At 40.0% G+C, this 18,411-nt stretch overlaps 1 protein-coding gene across 1 annotated transcript; it reads left to right on the forward strand.

Annotated features, from left to right (window-relative positions):
* LOC144651963 (conodipine-P3-like) lies at positions 1-18,354 on the forward strand. Its single transcript, XM_078512043.1, has 3 exons — positions 1-78; positions 1,304-1,483; positions 18,000-18,354. Exons 2-3 carry the CDS (start codon positions 1,313-1,315, stop codon positions 18,237-18,239), a joined length of 411 nt encoding a protein of 136 aa, XP_078368169.1. The 5' UTR covers positions 1-78; positions 1,304-1,312; the 3' UTR covers positions 18,240-18,354.
* The last annotated feature ends 57 nt before the right edge of the window (positions 18,355-18,411 follow it).

Raw genomic sequence — 18,411 nt, forward strand, 5'->3', positions numbered from 1 at the left:
GTTGTAAGACTTGCGCTTTTTTATTTGGACTATTTGAGCTATCCTGACGTCGAGATAGTTTTATCAGTACTGCAAAAGGTAAACAATTTACTAAGGAGGTGTTCAACTGTTTTGTTTGAAAAATACTCGATCTATTTCCGAAAAATCTTACATGCAAGAGTTGTTTCTTTCCATCTTATCTTCACGGATTATGAATTTGAAATGTTTTAAACTTAACTAAATAAATAATAAATAAATCACTTTTAAATTATTGAAGTGTCAATGTATTTAGCACGGTTATATAACTAAATTACCGTTAGGAGTTAAGTTCCGAAAGTACCAAAAGAAATGACCCTCATAAATTAGCCATACAATTTTATGAACCTTACAAATGGCCTGGCGCGCCATTTAATCTTATCATTTATTCACCCAGCTTCAAATTTACCATCTTACATTATTTATTATACACACATGATGCTTTTGATATTGCTGATCCTAGCCGTACGCAGGACGCGCATTACAGATGCACCAATGGTCTTGATGAGGCTCACTGTGAGCCTCTCCGCGACTCATAAGTCACATCGCCCAACATGTACCTGGAATGTCGGGTTCGAATCCTGTCGGGGATATATAGGCGCTTTTCATTTTCACTGTCCGACCAGTCGGTTCAACAGGGACTCACCTTTGTGAAATGGAACGAAATTTTCCGATAAAATCAGGTCAACCGAGTAGAACGGTCCTTTCCATTTCACATTTTAATTTTTTTTTCATTTTATTTATTTATTCCATTTCAAAATTACAAAGTTAGATATAAACCAAAACAAGTAGAAGAAGAGAAATGGAAAGGGGCAAAATATAGCTAGCTAACTAGATTTCACATTTCTTTTCCCATTGCCCCGCATCTGTTAGACTTGCACCAAGTCGCGAAGCGACGACCGCGAGTGACGAAGTCGCGCGTCGAAGGACTTTGAGAAAGTCTACGCATCTGTGAGAAGCTACTGAAGTAATGTAAGGCAACTTAAGAGTTTGTCAAAATGGAACAGTACATTTCGGTCCGGTAGGTTAAAGTGGACTACATCCAGAGGTAGTCCAAAATATTCCTGTCGGACCGGAGCGAAACGGACCTTTCTATTTGACTTCAGACCACAATTTCCGACAATTTTGGGTAAATGGAAAGCACCCACCGCATTTACTCGAATAACCGCCGCCCTCGAATAAGCGCCGCACTTGAGGCGCGAAAAATTTAATAAGCACCGCGGCGCTTATTCGAGTAAATACGGTATATTTCCGTGATGCGCATTTGTTCATTTTTTTTTTCCAACAGAATTTTGCCATGAGAACAACAATCTTTCTTGTGCTCGGCGTGTTGCTGATGTTTTCTTTGAATCTGGAGGTGGAAGCGTATTGTCAAACCAATGGTTGTAGCATCCCAGGGAACCTTCCGTACTTCTACAAAAGACGCTTTACTCCTGCTTGCAACAAACACGATGTCTGCTACGCTTGTGTAAGATTTTGCTGTTTCATTACCATCAATAACTGAAGTTTATACAGCCCGTCCGTTACCGAGATAACCGATCTTAGTAGCACCTATATCCGTAAAGGCGTATAATTATAAGATGGGTAGTTCATACTCAAGAGATATTTTCCCATTACTTGCCATTCTTTCTTCGTGCTTTCGGGTTTTTACTTGAACAAAAACGCTCGCTTTACTTTTTGCCTCGTGTCACTTGTCTAGACACGACACAAGAGCATTTGTGGGGATTGTCGACCATTCTCTGCATTCCTGTGTAAGAATTCTTATTCCCAAGTCTGCGAATTCCTAATGTAAGATTACATTAATATTCCTTAGTTGGGCTGGGAAGGGGGGGGGGGGTCTTATTACAGAGAAAGGTTTGATGGAGCTTTAATGGCAACGTTTTAATACTGTTGATTGATTAGCCAAAATACCAGTATTTTCTATTTTTCCAATAACGAAGTTAAAACCATGGTCTGGGCTAATTTCGACTCTCATTAGGCTTAGTACAAATTCTTTTACGCCACCGTAATTTTAGGGTTCGAGACCTGGCCGGGGCGCTGCGTTGTGTTCTTGGGCAAGACACTTTACTCTCAGTGCCTCTCTCCACCCAGGTGTATAAATGGGTACCGGCGAACTTACTGCTGGGGGGTAACCCTGCGATGGACTAGCATCCCATCCAGGGGGGAGTAGCAATACTCCTAGTCGCTTAATGCTACGGAAACCGGGATAAGCTCCGGCTGTATGGGCCACTTAGGCTCGGACACAGACTTTACCTACCGTGATTTTAAAATCTTGATAACACACTTCACAGGGTGTGAGCAATCGATGGAGTCGATATCAGTGTGACAGGGCATTCTATCGCGATATGGTCAACCTGTGCCGGAGCCTCGGCTGGGTCCAAAGACGCGTCTGTTCTGCTGCTGCCAGGGATTACTACAATGCAGTTCGTCTCTTTGGGAGCAGGCATTACGAGAATCCTTCCCTGTGGTGGTGCAGATATTGCCCTAGGAGAAACGGTGCTCCATACGTGTCTCTTGGCCGTTAGAAGGTCACAAGAAGGAAGATGAAGAAATTCGAAACAGCAGAGGCATTCTAAGTATAGAAAACAGCTGCCATGTATAACCAACAATAAATAAAAGTAATAAAGCTGTTGAAGAATACATGTTGTTTGTCGTCGTTGTTGTAATGAGAAAGGCAGACGGGGATTTTGATTGTTTTATGTCGAAACTGCTATAATACCTCTACTTGTTTAGAAAATTTATCTAGAACACCAAGAGAAAGATATCAGAAACTAATATCTCTTAAAGTTGTCCATCTTGCGTGGAAGACAGTTTTACCGCCGGTCTATATCGAGGATCTTGTGACATGCCCAGCTGCAACGCAGGCTAAAAATTGTCCCGATGTAAAATTCTCCCAACCACCACTATAAGAAATAATGCGATCAGTAAGGAGAAATTGCGTGTTGATATCACAACGTTTCGTTATAATTATCAGGGCCAAAAAATGGCCTAAGGACTGAAACAACAACCAGCTAAAATTCTGTGAAAGTCTATGAAAACAAGTTATGGACAAAAGTTGCTGAACACTACAGTCGACTCCCGATAACTCGAACCCTCGCTAACTCGAACCTCGCGCTAACTCGAACCAAAGTCGATTTCCCCTGGATTTCCGTCATACATTTACTGTAATTTTACCCCCGGTAACTCGAACCCTCGATAACTCGAATATCCCGCTAACTCGAACCAATTTTCGTTTCCCTTCAGGTCATTTTCTATATATTTTTACCCTCGAAAACTCGAACCATGTCTGTCAATTCGTGACAAGTCACAAGAAACAGTGTACTGTAGTCAAAAACACCGACTTTCTTTTGAAATTAATACGTACGCGAGCAGAGCAGCCCCGAAATGCCCCTCAAAACACGAACTGTGCCACGCCATTGACGTGCTACAGATGTTTGGTTTGTTGATGGAGGTTGATACCGATTCTTTCAAGTCCACCATAGAAAACTTTCAAGGATAGTCGATAGTGATTAGTTGAAAAGCGTCAGGGCGTATTGAAAGTAAATCGCTTGAACTCTATAACAGTAGCCCGACGTTGTTCTCTTTGAAACCTGCGAAGTTCGAATTACCCAGACTTCTCCTGCTGCTTTGCTTTTTTTCACATTACGTTACGATTGATACAGTTATTTAGAAATGTATTATTTCATTTTCACTCGACTTTTCAATACTATAATCAAATTTGATTAATACGTACACTGTATGAATTGAAAAACAGTTAACACCGTTTTTGTTCCTTATTTCCGGTCATTTTTTCTCAACTCTCGATAACTCGAACTCCCGATAACTCGAACCTTTTTCAATTTCCCTTAAAGGTTCGAGTTATCGGGAGTCGACTGTACTTCCGGACAGCAGTTGCTATTCTCTACCCCTGGGACAAATATCGCTACTCACTGTCCCTAGGGTTATCAATCGCTACCCCTGAAACAAAAATTGCCACCGCCTGACAAAATATGCTATGATTCAATACCCCTGTTGTGACCTTTTCACACAATGGGGAAAACCAGTCTCCAAGAATTTCCTCTTCTAAAACATGCATCTTCGAGCGTGTAGTATGGTCTGAACTGTACCCTAAGATATTGGATTTGAAATAAACACCACATCTCTTACAAGCTTCCCTCACGCACAAGGGATGCAATATCATGCAGTCAAGTAATGAGTGTTCTATTGCAAATCTAATTAGTTCTTATCGGTGACTATTCGCTGATAGCCCGTGCTACCTACGAATTGTCTCTGAAAGGGAAACTCTTCTTGATTTTCGACTTCAAAATACCTAAAATTAAAATGCATTTTTTTTGCCTCGTATCCTTTATACTGACTCTGTCATTCACAAATTTTCGAAATTAATTTACCAAGATGCTCCTTCTATTAATTTATTTTGAATAAACTAAGAGGTAATGTTTTCTGTGATAAGGAAATGAACAATCAATAGTAAGTTCTGACTGGCTGAAAGCCACGTTTCAAGAACTCGATAGAAATCCAGAAAAAGTTATTCAGTTTACGGCGATGAAGAAAAAAATTATCACTGAGCTGTTTCTTACAACTCAGCAACACTAATAACAGTTTGCAACAACGAAATACAGCTGGGAAATAACTCAACGGCATTTTCACTGTCCCAAATACCTACTCTTCTGTAGCTGTACAGAAACACGGGGAATGGTCAATTCGAAGTTCCAAGACGCTCGTTCTATTAATTTCTTCTAAGTTCTGTGTGTAATCAGCCTTTAAACGTGTATTAACATCAGACTTATTATAACACAGCAGAGCAAAAACAACAGTTCTATCGTTGGACGCTTCAGAATTGATTTTACTGATAAGACCACTCGTCTCACGTTTACATTTGACACGTAACTATGTTCAAAACGTGTTTTCACGCAAAACTCATTCACTAGATACCAACTCCTTCAGTTGATACCAACGGAAACAAACTTTATCAACAAAGCTTAGTCAACCGGAAGAAATCATTTGGTTCTGCTTTTCTGATTGCATTTATTGAAAAGTTGAATATAGTTGATCACTTGGTTGTTTTATTTAAATGGAATAATTTTTGTTTGCGTGACCATGCATGTCGATCTTCAGATTGAAGGACCTAAAAGCCGTAGCTTAGCCTTTTCTTCCATTTTCCTTCAGATGATACCAACAGGAACAAACTTTATCAACAAAGCTTAGTCAACCTGAAGAAATCATTTGGTTCTGCTTTTCTGATTACATTTGTATTGGAAAGTTTATTATAGTTGATTACTTGGTTGCTTTATTTAAATGGAATAATTTTTGTTTGCGTGACAATGCATGTCGATCTTTTATCTTAGCCCACATGTCTTTTAAGTACTTTAGCACTTAACAATAGTTTTCACCGTACTCATGTTTCGGTGATCTTGCTGACCTTGCCTGGTACTTCCGCTAAACTCAAGTTATAGTTTAATTAGTGCTCTGAATTAACTTTATTAACTTGCCTTGTTGCCATGATGCTCTTGCCAGGGCTATCTCTAAAACAAAGAGCGAATGAGGAGAGAGGAACGCGGAATGGGGAATCTCTAAAATAGGGATGTTTCAGCTCTAAAATGTTGCAAGTGCTGAAGCTTCGCGGTCATGCTCAACAGGCTTCAGCGAATTGATAAGTAGGAAACGAATGCCCTGGACTTCCTCATTCTTTACCTAGCATAAATTCTGTTACACACTAATTAAGAGCCATTCGGTCTTTACTACGAAGAACCAGACTATACATTAGAAGTAACAGGGTTCCTGATAAAAAAAACTCCTAAGTTGGGTATTTTGTGTTGTTGAAGAAGGTAAGTCACTGCTTTTTGCAGATATCACTTCAGTGTAAATCAATTTAAAAGCAGGCTTTACTTCTGTAGCTTTTGTTTAGCAAATGACTTCGTCTTCTTCAACACTTAAGTTAAACAAGAAGACAGCGGGCTTTTTTATTCCTACCTCTGTCATTGATCAATTTTGGAATCTATCTTACCAAGATGCTCCTTCTATTAATTTCTTTTAATTATTTATTTGTATTAAATGCATCGAGATTGGGTATAATACGGATCGAAATTGTTTTATCACTTCTTTGAATTTGTGATATACCGTTATTCCTAGAAACACTAGACGTTTTGACGAGGAAATCGTTATGTGAAAGTAATATGCGTGTAGTGGATTTCTGTGTGAATTGTCTGTATTTTTAAGTACTTTGTGGAATTTTAAATCGAAGTAAAACTATTTCCAGAAGTTTGTGGAAGTTTAAATCTCGTTAGCGCCAAACGATAACAGGTCAAGTGAAATAAATAATTATTTTTGTGTAAATAATATTTCATTCGTTCTACGTTCTTTTGGCTCGTCACACAATCTCTCCACACTTATCCTCCTTGCGTTTAGTGAGGTATAAGCATGTAAACTAACTTTGACATAAGGCATACTACTTGTAGTCCGACCATGTCCGTTTTTTTTGCCACTGCCTGCTTACCTTGGGTCTATCTTACCTATAGGTCGAACGCACTCCCCTAATCTCTGATTACTACTAGTTTATTTGTATATCAGCCGTAAAAAGTACTTTACCGTGTGACCGATTGCAACATGCAATAAAAGATTCCATATCCTTTGGTCGATTAAAAATAACTTTCTCGTGATGTTCACTGGATCAGCATCATTGTTTGTCTTTGCCCTGTTGCCACGATGCTCTTACCAGGGCTATCTCTAAAACAAAGAGCGCCGAATCATCATCATCACTTTGTTTACCCTCGGATTTGAAAAGTAGCTTATAAAGCCAATATCTCCGAGCATTTCACAGTAAGCACAATACAAGAGGCAAAGACCAGACCACAACACCGGGAACCCCATGCCCTACTCTTTACGATGAGTGTGTGGGTTCTTTTACGTCCCCTGCTGACCATAACACTGAAGATGCAGGAGACGGGGCCTACGGTTTATCGTCCTTATCCAAGAAGACTAGAATATCTAACCATTTGCAGATGTTATTGTAAAGGCAGCATATTCTCCTCAGTTATTTTAAGACCCTGAGTGTTGGTCCGGTCTGGGACTCGAACCCGAGACCTCCCGCACTGTAGTCCGTCGCTCTACCAACTGAGCTAACCGGTCGGCGGTTAGCTCAGCCGAATGAGGAGAGAGGAACGCTGAATGGAGAATCTCTAAAAGGGTGAATCTCTAAAATGGGGATTTTTCAGCTCTAAAATGTTGCAAGTGCTGAAGCTTCGCGATCATGCGCAACAGGCTTCAGCGAATTGATAAGTAGGAAACAATTGCCCTGGACTTCCTCATTCTTTACCCAGCATAAATTCTGTTACGCACTAATTAAGAGCCATTCGGTCTTTACTACGAAGAACCAGACTATACGCTGAAGTGACAGAGTTCCTGATAAAAAAAGTTCTTAGTTGGATATTTTGTGTTGTCGACGAAGGCAAGTCACTGTTTGTTGCAGATATCAGTGTAAATCACCTAAGCAAGCTTTACCTTTGTAGCGTTTGTATTGCAGATGAGTTCGTCTTCCTCAACAAGTGCCTGTGTTGTTTGCAACTGTAGTAAAACAAGAAGGCAGCGGGCTTTTTTCATTCCTGCCTTTGTCACTGACCAATTTCGAAATTATTTTACCGAGATTCTCGTTCTACTGAATTTATTTTAATTTCTGTGTTGAATAAGGTTTTGAACGCGTCTTTTTTATATGATTATATGTTTTTGCATTTGATAGTTCCTTCACTTCTTGGAACAACTGTTTTCTAAGTTTCTTTATTAATACTTTCGAGTTAGTCTATTTACTTCTTAGTTTTCGAAAGCGCCTTGTTAAATCGCTCAGTTTACTGCTTTGATATATACATCGTTTCAATTGCAAGTATGGTTTTCACAGTTTCGAGCTGTGTGACCGTGTTTTGAGGTTTTGAGGCAAATTATAGTTTAGTAAATTACCGACATGCAGTGACCAAAACCACTGCTTATTCTTCTGATCTCCACGTAGTCAAAATAAGAGTGCAATTTGATAATACAAAACTTCTCGTCATTGGTTAGGTTGTTTTTTAGATTATCTTACCAGTAGGACTTCTCGTCTTAGCGGTAATCACAAGCTTATTCGGATGTTCGATCTGATAACACTATTTTTCTCTTTTCTGCTTTCAGATTTTCTTTCAGACAATCACTCGAAATCACACATTGAGTAACTCGGAGCACTTCAAAGGTAAAGGATAACCACGTAAACTAAGTCTACGTTATTCAAATGACTCGCTTGAAGATACACGAGTTAGTTCCCACTGCCTTTGGGTACGCGCTTTCAAAACACAGATATGCTCATTTTTACACATAACGTGTCGCCCTATCTTTCACGTTGTTATTCGAAATGTTTAGAACGAACCGCTTCGCCTAACTGAACTCTGAAGGCAGCCATGCAAACGCGAGTTGTTGTTTTTTTGTTTTTTTTTTTCAAAAAAAGAAATGGTCTCCCCAATTATGAAGTTTAAGAGGAGTTTGAGCTGAGATCACCAGTCAGTCGAAAAATCGAAAACAACTTCGGAATAACCTGATTAATAACCTTGAAGTAATTAAAACTACGTTAAACGGTTTTTTAAGCAACAAAACGCATGCAAGTATTGTATTCATGTCACTTATTCCCTTATTCCTAAAATAATCCATTTCGGTGATATGCATTTGTTATTTTTTTCGTCCAACAGAGCTTGGCCATGAAAATGTCAATTTTTCTCGTGTTCTGTATGATGTTGTTGTTCTCGATGAATCTGGAGGTCAAGGGGGCTTGTCAACCCAATGGTTGTAGCATCCCGTTTAACATGAATTACTTCTACAAACGTCTCTTTACTCCTGCTTGCAACAAACACGATGTCTGCTACGCTTGTGTAAGATTTATCAGTTTCATTATTGTCAATGATTGAAGTTTATTTTACAATAGACCTATTTAAGCTTCTGGCGACTCCCTATCTAAATTATCCCGACCTGCTCTGGTACTGGCCTCCTAGCTCAGAGAGTCCGTAGTTCTAATCCGGAGGTCGTGGGTTCAAATCCCACCAGGGTCAAGTTTTTTAGTGCAGAATGCACTTTTGTGATGGTTTGGTGGGCTGTCATCTGCTAAACCCCTAACGCGCTAATGTGTAAACTTTTAATCACCAAATAATTAATTAATATCAATTAATTAATTAATTATTCCTTGTGGAGGGGGTGGGGGTGGGGAGCACCTGACCGTACTCCTAGGTAAAACCTGGAGCACATCTACGTTACTTTCATATGAAGATCTCAAACGTATATATTTGTTTCAGAAAACCCTTTGCTCTCCTTGTGGTACTACTCGACGTTCTAGGGCAACGTTCTTTACGCCAAACGCATGCGCAGTTTAGTCTACGTTTTTTGCTGGAACTCTCATGAACATCACTTGTATTGCGTGTTTGTGGTAGGATTCCTGCAGACTTCGTGGCGCCAAGTGAAAACCGCAAATTAATTAAATTAGATTTTTAGACTTTCATAGCGCTTTCGTAATTAGGAATGCAAAAACTTGCACCGGGATTTTTGGCGTGAAACTCCTCATAACCAGGAAACAGATATCCTAGCTGTACTGCGTTTTAAAAACCTTTCGAAAGAGATTTTTTTGACTAGATTTGCTCTTTACTTTTTGAGAAACGTCTTTCGTGCAGTTTAAACCGCAACTTAATTAAATTAAGTGTTATTGTCAGAGAAAACCGGGCAGGAGCAAACATTGAGGTCGGCCATTTACCTTCATCTTTTCAAAGTATAAAAGCTATCTGAAAAGATTAGCACGGTGGCATTGCAGCAGTAGACGTTCTCTTCGAGATATGACTATACCTTAATTTGGGCCCTCAAGCGGCCTGAAAAAACCGAAATTTCGGGAAATTTGGGTGAGCCTACAGCACACTTCGTATGACTCCTCAAACTTCTTTTTTTTCTATGACACTTATTCCCTATAAATGGACGAGATATAACTTCCTAGCTTAAAACTAAGTTTTTTACGCGGCCTAAAAATTGCCACTACATGAGCTTGACCCAAATTGAGTATTTCAGTCGACTCATCGATCATCCCTTATGAGTCAAAATCCAGGTTATAAAATTTTTAATCGGAGTCGCGCTGCCCGCCACACATATGACTCTAATAATAAAGGACTAATTTGACTGACACGCCTTACCATACAACTTTACCTCTACCCGACGAAGCGTCCGGGAGCCCTAGGGCGCAAAGAAATAACCCCCCCGAGAGAATAAAGGCTGCCAGGGAGCGTAGGGCCGAGGGCAGCGAGACCTCAAAGGACCAAGGGGAGGCCAGGGGGTGGGCGGACGAAAAAAGGATCAGCAGCACTAGCTAATGACATGAACACACACAAAATGTTTATACACACACAAAACATCATATAAATCGACTTTCTTAGCTTTTAATAAATACTTATAGGTTGTACAATGGAATCAATCGTGACATTAATGTAGTCTATAATGCTGTACAGCCAGTAAAGCAGTTGGTAATTGATAGAAATGCCGGAGTTTGGTAAAGGCGAGAATTATTTATTTTCATCTCATCAAACCACTGCATTATAACTGGGCATGCAGTATCATCAAACAAATCATCTCTGAGCTCCTCTAACGCCTTCAATAATCGCGGGTCCCGGTTTATGGTTTTTGCCCCCCCCCCCCCCCTCTATACCTTCTTTCATATTGGTAGAAATTGATAGCCCCTACCCCTTAAACCTAACAGGAAACACATGCAACCCCCCCCCCCCATGAAATGAAGCCTTCCAGACAAATACGAACCCGGCCAACTATTTTTTTCCGGCCAAAACGTATCTAGGGTGCCCCCGCGCGGGGCCCAGAAAAACCGCGAAGAAAAAATATTGGGACGCGGAAAACCACACGCGCCGAGCGGGCAGCCAAGATGCATCGCAGGAGAGGGACTCAGAGGAGGCTAAAAAAGAAAGCCCGCAAAAAAGGAAACAAAAAACAGAGCGGCGGACAGCTGCGCACGCGCGGGAGGTCTGCTTTCGTTCCCCGTGTTGGCAGCAGTCGCCCAGCCGACACGAAGTGAGTCGCCAGGGAAGATGCCCGACAGCACGCACACCAGGCTAGCGAGAGGAGACGGGAGGGTCCACCACAAAGGCGAGGCAACAGAGCGTCGGAGGCGCACGCAGCGGAGAGGCAGGAGAAGCGGAGGTGGCGGAGATGACAAGGGAGAAGGAGGAGGCGGGGAGACGCCGCCAAACCCTGGACAGGACGAGGCCAGCGGAGGAGGAAGGTAAGCCCGAAGTGGAAAGGCCGCGAAAAAGCAGGAGGCAGTCAAAAGGGAAAAGGAGGAGGAAGGTGTGAGGCCACCCAAAGCGACGGGGCGGGGCCAAAAAAGGAGCGAGAGGCCCGCAGAAGGAGAGAGGAAAGGCCGACCCGATACTCCTGCCCGGTTCTCTGACAATAACACTTAAAGTGAAATAATTGGCTTTATTATTGAAAGGAAGACAAATGCCATCGGTGTCGCCGTGAAACAAAAAAAAAATGAACAAAGGGTCACGTTACGGCATATTCAAGGAAAAAAACAAAAGTATCTTGTTACAAACGAACAGAAGTATCGTGTTACGTTTGCAAAGATTAGCGTAACAAATACTCGGGAAGGAATACAAGTGGTTTCTCAACATCTAATTGCAAGTAAAATAACGCAAATAAACACGAACATAAAACAATACTTTCAATTGTCGACTCCATTGCATTCTGCACTGTCCTTTGAGTCTCTAAGTCTTGATTCCGTGGGAACCCTCCCAAAACTCCTTTTAAAGGGTGTAAACCCAGGGGGCTTTGGCGTATCGGCAGTATTGCCTACTACCGGCATACCATAATACTCATAAACACTAATTAATTGCTATTTATGCGGGTGCCGCATAAATAGCCGGGTGTTATATCATTATTACACTTACCGCGACTCACTATCTAAAGTACCCCGACCTGCTCGATTCCGTACTGGCCTCGTAGTTCAGTCGGTAGAGCGTCCGTAGATCTAATCCGGAGGTCGTAGGTTCAAATCCCACTGGGGTCAAGTTTTTCTTGATTCTGTGGGAATCCTCCCAAAACTCCTTTTTAAGGGTGTAAACCCAGGGGGCTTTAGCGTATCGGCAGTATTGCCTATACTACCGGCATATACCATAATACTCATAAACACTAATTAATTGTTCTTTAGCCTCGTTGGTGTGTTGTCTCATTTCAGGCCACGTGATGCTACCCTTGAGAATTATCTCTTTCAAATTCAAACAAATTTACGTTTAAATGAATGAATTATTTCCAGATATACAAAAAGAACAATTCTCTTGAGAACATCATCCACGTTTCCGCTTCGTAATTCTGGCAAACAGAACAATGCTGGTATCGTGGCAAATAACTATCTCCCAGCACCAGTATTGACAGTATTCAATCGCTATCGAAAGGCTCTACCAGCCTCCCACGTGCTGTAATATGCTCCCCCCCCCCCCCCTCCCGTCAAAAAATAAGCAACACAACCATTGTCGTTCTAGGAACTATCAATCTTACTGAAAATGCGCGTTTGCGAGTATATACGGGTGCTACGTAGAATAGGTTTTCTGGGTAACAAGGCCTAATTTCGACCATTATACGAGATCTACTACAAATTAAGTGGCGATGTCCTTTAAAGCGGACCATTGCATTTCGGGTCGGAAGGACGTTTTCCTTCAAACTTTGCCCAGTGAACTATCTTGGTTTATAAGTAAATGTAACGGCATTAGTTTTTTGAAATACGTTAAAATGTTTTTTTCAGAGCCTATAACAGCCAAGGCGACTAAAAGGCTAAATTTTGATGGTCGCTACAACGAAAAACTGCACAAGTTGACGAGCTCGGCACACAAAAACCGCCGACCGCAACAGAAAACTATTATAATCCCATGAAAGGTGGTCCTTAAAGGCTTGTGAAATCATGTTTGTTTTAATATTTTTTAAATTTTCAGGTTTGGAAAAATTTATGTCTCAACATCCGTCAGATCGCTTTTTATAAACATGCCAATATACCCTGACTTTGCTGGCCTTTAATTTCCAAGTCCAGACCAGACCATTCTAAATTCCACCTGAATTCTACTAAATGGATGCCAGGGAGCACAGTAATCTAAAAATACCTTGCACTTCTTACCTTCTTTCGTCACAGCGACTTCAAACTTTTCGTGTTTTAAGCGAATTTTTCACACACATTATGCAAATGAGGCTGTAAACCGAGCAACGGTTGTTTTTAACAAAAACGGTTTAATCGTTGACTTACAGCATTGCAAGTCAAAAATTCAAGTCATTTCACAGAACGATCACTTGCAAACGTTTTAAGCGGTTAAAAACGGCGAATTATTCGTCCTGGAACTTTGAATTTGTTACGAATTAATTATGCAGTTTCGCTGTCTGCTAAACTTGGTCAGGTAAACTTACTAGTTGGATTGTGTACTCTTAGGTTTTGCTGATTTCTATTGTTGAGTTAACAGTTTTGTTACTTTTGGAATCTGAACATTTTCTCAGTATGTACAATGTAATAAGTTCAATTTTAGCCACCACGCATTGAAATCTAGGATTCCTTTATTTTAATTTAATTACTGACATCAATATACGAAATTAAAAAAAATAATTTATTCTGTTACCGTAGCTGAGGACGGTACTTTGTGGCCCTAATTGCCTTTCTTCCTAATGAATTTCGTTTTTAACTTCTTTGTTACATACACAGATATCAGTAAATTTTAGTAATACTCTGTGTATCAGTAAGTTATTTTAACACAAAAGCTCGCTCGTGCGAACTTAATTTTATTTACATACATCTTATACTCACAAACCCGTGGATATCGACGTTTAATTATCATCCCACTGCTCGAGATATATTCTCCTCCGTAATAGAAAATTAAAATACTGCCTCATTGCAAATGAAATACTTTTCATAGAAATACTCTACTGAAAAAAAATACTTTCAAGTCTGTTTCCTGGACTCAAACTTTATAGATCACTGGGGCGACTTTAACCGTGACAAAACGGAAACTGACGTGACACGGCCAGTAATTTATACCTAATCTGTTCAGAACTAATCGCGATCGCGTGGTTCTTTATCTAGGTTCGTTCGACTTTTTTGCTCATCCATTTGATTTTCATCTTTAGATGTGCTACCACACCTTATACAAATTTCAGTTTGCACAACTACCTCTAAGCTTATAACAAGAACGTGTCTGATACCTGTTGCCACTACACGGTACAATTTACTACACCTTGAGATTATGTCATTCTTTTCCAAAAAAAAGAAAAAAAACTCTTTCTCATTGCAAATAAAATACTTTTCATAGAAAATCTCTACTCAAAAAGCACTTGTCTGTTTTCTTGACACAAATTTAAGTCAATCGGTCAAAACGGAAACTAGCGTGACACGGCCAAACTTTTCAAAAACTAATCACCTGGTTCTTCGTCTAGTTTCTTTCGACTTTTTTGCATATCCATTCAGTTTTCATTTTTAGATGTGCTACCACGCCTTAAACAAATTTCAGTTTGCACAATTACCTCTAAGATTATAACCAGAAACGTCTCTGACCCCCCCCCCCCCGCCCCCAGGAGGGAGGGGTTACCCCCATAATGGCCTAAACGGGGAGGCTCCGTCCGAAAGGGGTACCATTTTCATGCTTTAGGTATATAAGAGTAGGAATCTCACACGTTTAGGTAAATGAAAGCGAAGGGATATTGGTTAGGTATTTAAAAGGAGGTTCAAGTTTAAATATTTCGAACAAACGCACCTTATGGCTTTTCGGTATTTTTAAACAAATTTAGCTTCTTGGAGCCAAAATAAAGTTGTCCCGGGTAGGTGAGTTATCCCTAGCAGAGCGTTTACAAGGCGCTAGGGTAACCTTAGCGCTCAGCTAGGGTTATCCTAGGGTTACGCTAGGGGGGTGTGGGGGCATGCCCTCCCAGAAAATTTTGAAATCTAGAGGCTTGAAAATGCTATTTCCAGCGCTCTCCAAAAGCTGTCTGGGATTTACGCATACTGCGAATTTGTGACATTTTTGAGACATTTTGACATTTTTGAGACATTTTTTTCACATTGTTGTCACGATTTCTGGTTTGTTTTAGTTTTTGGCTGTTTAATATTGTTGTGCATCACCCTACATACGTTAAACAAAATGAAAAGAAGCACAAATGTTTATTGTTTCAAACCTCTCGGAAGATAAAATTGTATTTTCAACATTTTATACAGGTTTGTTTTACTTTTTGGGAAAGAAACTGGGGGGGGGCACGCCCCCCCCCCCCCCCCAGGCCCCTCCCCTTGCTACGGCACTGTATGGTAACTCTCTACGCACCGGATCCGACTTGAACGAAAACACCGTACATCTTCTGAATAGCCTTTGACATTTCCAGATTTACGGAATATCGGCTCTTTGGCCCCTACTGGTTTCTTCGTGGACGTCCTTGGTGCGCTGGATATAGGCAAGCTGTTCTTGGGCGCCAGAAATGTGTGCCTATGCTTGGCGCACACGGTCATTTTTGCGACAACCGACTCCTCTAAATCGAAAAAGCCAGCTCTGGCCAAGATAATTTGCCATTCTGTGATGTCCTCTCGCGATAAATGTATAATAGCGAGGTGGCTGTCTATCGATTCATCGCACTGAAGCAAGCAGAAAAGACCTGAAACGCCTCGTGAATCGCCACACTTTCCCGTTTGCGACAAAAAGCACGACATCTTGTTTTGAAATTTTATTTTTGGAGCCAATTACAAAACTTTGGCTCAAACTAATTACATTATCACAGTGACAATACTTACCCGAGAACTGTCTCTAACATTTATTTAAAAATTCGTGCCATTATACCACACTATACACTAAACTATGAATAAAACTAGTTACAGAATGACAATTTCAAATGTCTTTGGACATCCTTACAGCTGGTAACGTGAATTGTGGCAATAGAATTTTGACGGTAAGAACCGTCGGGTTTTGCCGACGAAAATCTTGTTTGCATGAAACACGAAAAGTCACGCAAATAAAGTTGTAAAGCGCTAAGGAAGCTTAAGGAAGAAAGTGATCATAAAGACCGCGGGAATTCTGGCTAGGAAAAATGATTGTTGCTTTATGCAAAACAAGTTTATGAAAGTGACTTTGAACAGCAGATTAACTAACTAAAACTGCAACTTTATAAAGTGGCAACAAAACATGTCAACTGAAATACAAGGTCACAAATTGTTTATTTCAAGAGTTACATCACTCCAACTTGTTAGACCAGTTAAAACTGAAGGAATTTTCAAATATTACACCTTGAACGCTTTCAGATTTAGTAAGAACTTATTTGTTCTTCCCTTTTTAAATGAAAAACAGCGAGTTCCAAAAAGTTAGAACGGTTTGTTTGAAAACATCGGTCAAAGTTCAGCAGACAACACATTTTGCAAATCAATTGTGACATTTGTCTTAAAAGCATGCAAAGTTCAAGACAACTTAATTCGTCAATTTTAACCACTCATATCATTTGCAAGTTTTCTTTCTATAAAACTCCTTGTATTTTTCACCTACATTGTCGAAATTTTACAATTTAACCGTTTTTGTTGAAAACAATCGTAGTTGGGTTTACAACCTCATTTGCATAATGTGTGTGAAAAATTCGCTTAAAACACGAAAAGTTAGAAGTCGCTGTGACGAAAGAAGGTAAGAAGTGCAAGGTATTTTTAGATTTCTGTGCTCCCTGGCATCCATTTAGTAGAATTCAGGTGGAATTTAGAATGGACTGGTCTGGACTTGGAAATTAAAGGCCAGCAAAGTCAGGGTACATTGGCATGTTTATAAAAAGCGATCTGACGGATGTTGAGACATAAATTTTTCCAAACCTGAAAATTTAAAAAATATTAAAACAAACATGATTTCACAAGCCTTTAAGGACCACCTTTCATGGGATTATAATAGTTTTCTGTTGCGGTCGGCGGTTTTTGTGTGCCGAGCTCGTCAACTTGTGCAGTTTTTCGTTGTAGCGACCATCAAAATTTAGCCTTTTAGTCGCCTTGGCTGTTATAGGCTCTGAAAAAAACATTTTAACGTATTTCAAAAAACTAATGCCGTTACATTTACTTATAAACCAAGATAGTTCACTGGGCAAAGTTTGAAGGAAAACTTCCTTCCGACCCGAAATGCGATGGTCCGCTTTAAAGGACATCGCCACTTAATGTTTCATGTCACCGCAAATTTGGTCCAAAAGGAGAGTAATTCACCGTTAGTAGCACAGGCAGACCACCCTATGTGTTCGTGGTTAATAATTGTTGACAAAAGGTTATGTTGAAATCAATGGCGCATATAGAAACATTACGTCGGCTTCGATTTACTACAAAATATAAAATTTACTCTAAATGATTCAATAAAACTTAAGATGAAATGCTGAATGTGTCTTGTGTCGTGTTTTTTTGCCGCCCCGAGCCCTTTAAGACGTTTATTTTGCGAGATCATTTAGCGACCGCAAAATAAACGTCTAAAAGGGCTCGGGGCGGCAAAAAAACACGACACAAGAGACATTCAGCATTTCATCTTAACTTTTATTAAATCTTTTAGAGTAAATTTATATTTTGTAGTAAATCGAAGCCGACGTAATGTTTCTATATGCGCCATTGATTTCAACATAACCTTTTGTCAACAATTATTAACCACGAACACATAGGGTGGTCTGCCTGTGTTAGAAGTTTTAAAAAGTAACAATACTTTTCATTTCGTAATTTGTTTAATCTAAAGGCCAGCTGTTAATGTAATTATTGTCTCTCATATTGATTTTAGTCTCATATTTTTTAATATTTCATGGATTTCTAATATGATAGTGATATGAGTGGGAAACTTATATATTCTTACTGATATTTATATTTTATATGCTTAATATACCTTTGTTCGTTTTGTAATTTTTACACCTGTTTATCATTACCTCATCCCACGTAAGACTTAAATACATTGATTGATTTGATTTGATTTGATTTGATTTGACAGGGTGTAGACAATGGATGGAGTCAATTTCGGTGTGACTTGGCATTCAGACGCGACATGTACAGCCTGTGCCGACGCAAATATAGCACGTGGTACAAAAGATTACCCTGTTATGCGATTGTCGGAGACTACTACGCCGCTGTTCGTACCGCTGGTTGGTTTTACTACGAGAATCCTTCCCTGTCGTGGTGCAACACTTGCCCCAGCAGCAAAGGCGATCCATATGTGTACCTTCGCCGTTAGAAAGTCACAAGGAAGAAGATGAAGATATTCGAAACAGCAGAGGCATTCGGCTTAGAATAGAAAATTAAACTGTCATGTAATGTTAACAAATCATCAATGAAATGATATATAATAATAAAGCTGTTGACGAATACATGTTGTTGTCGTCGTTGTTGTAATGAGAAAGGCAGCG

This window comes from Oculina patagonica, chromosome 4 (assembly GCF_052425735.1).
Source record: "Oculina patagonica isolate OP01 chromosome 4, crgOcupat, whole genome shotgun sequence".
Lineage (NCBI taxonomy): Eukaryota > Metazoa > Cnidaria > Anthozoa > Scleractinia > Oculinidae > Oculina > Oculina patagonica.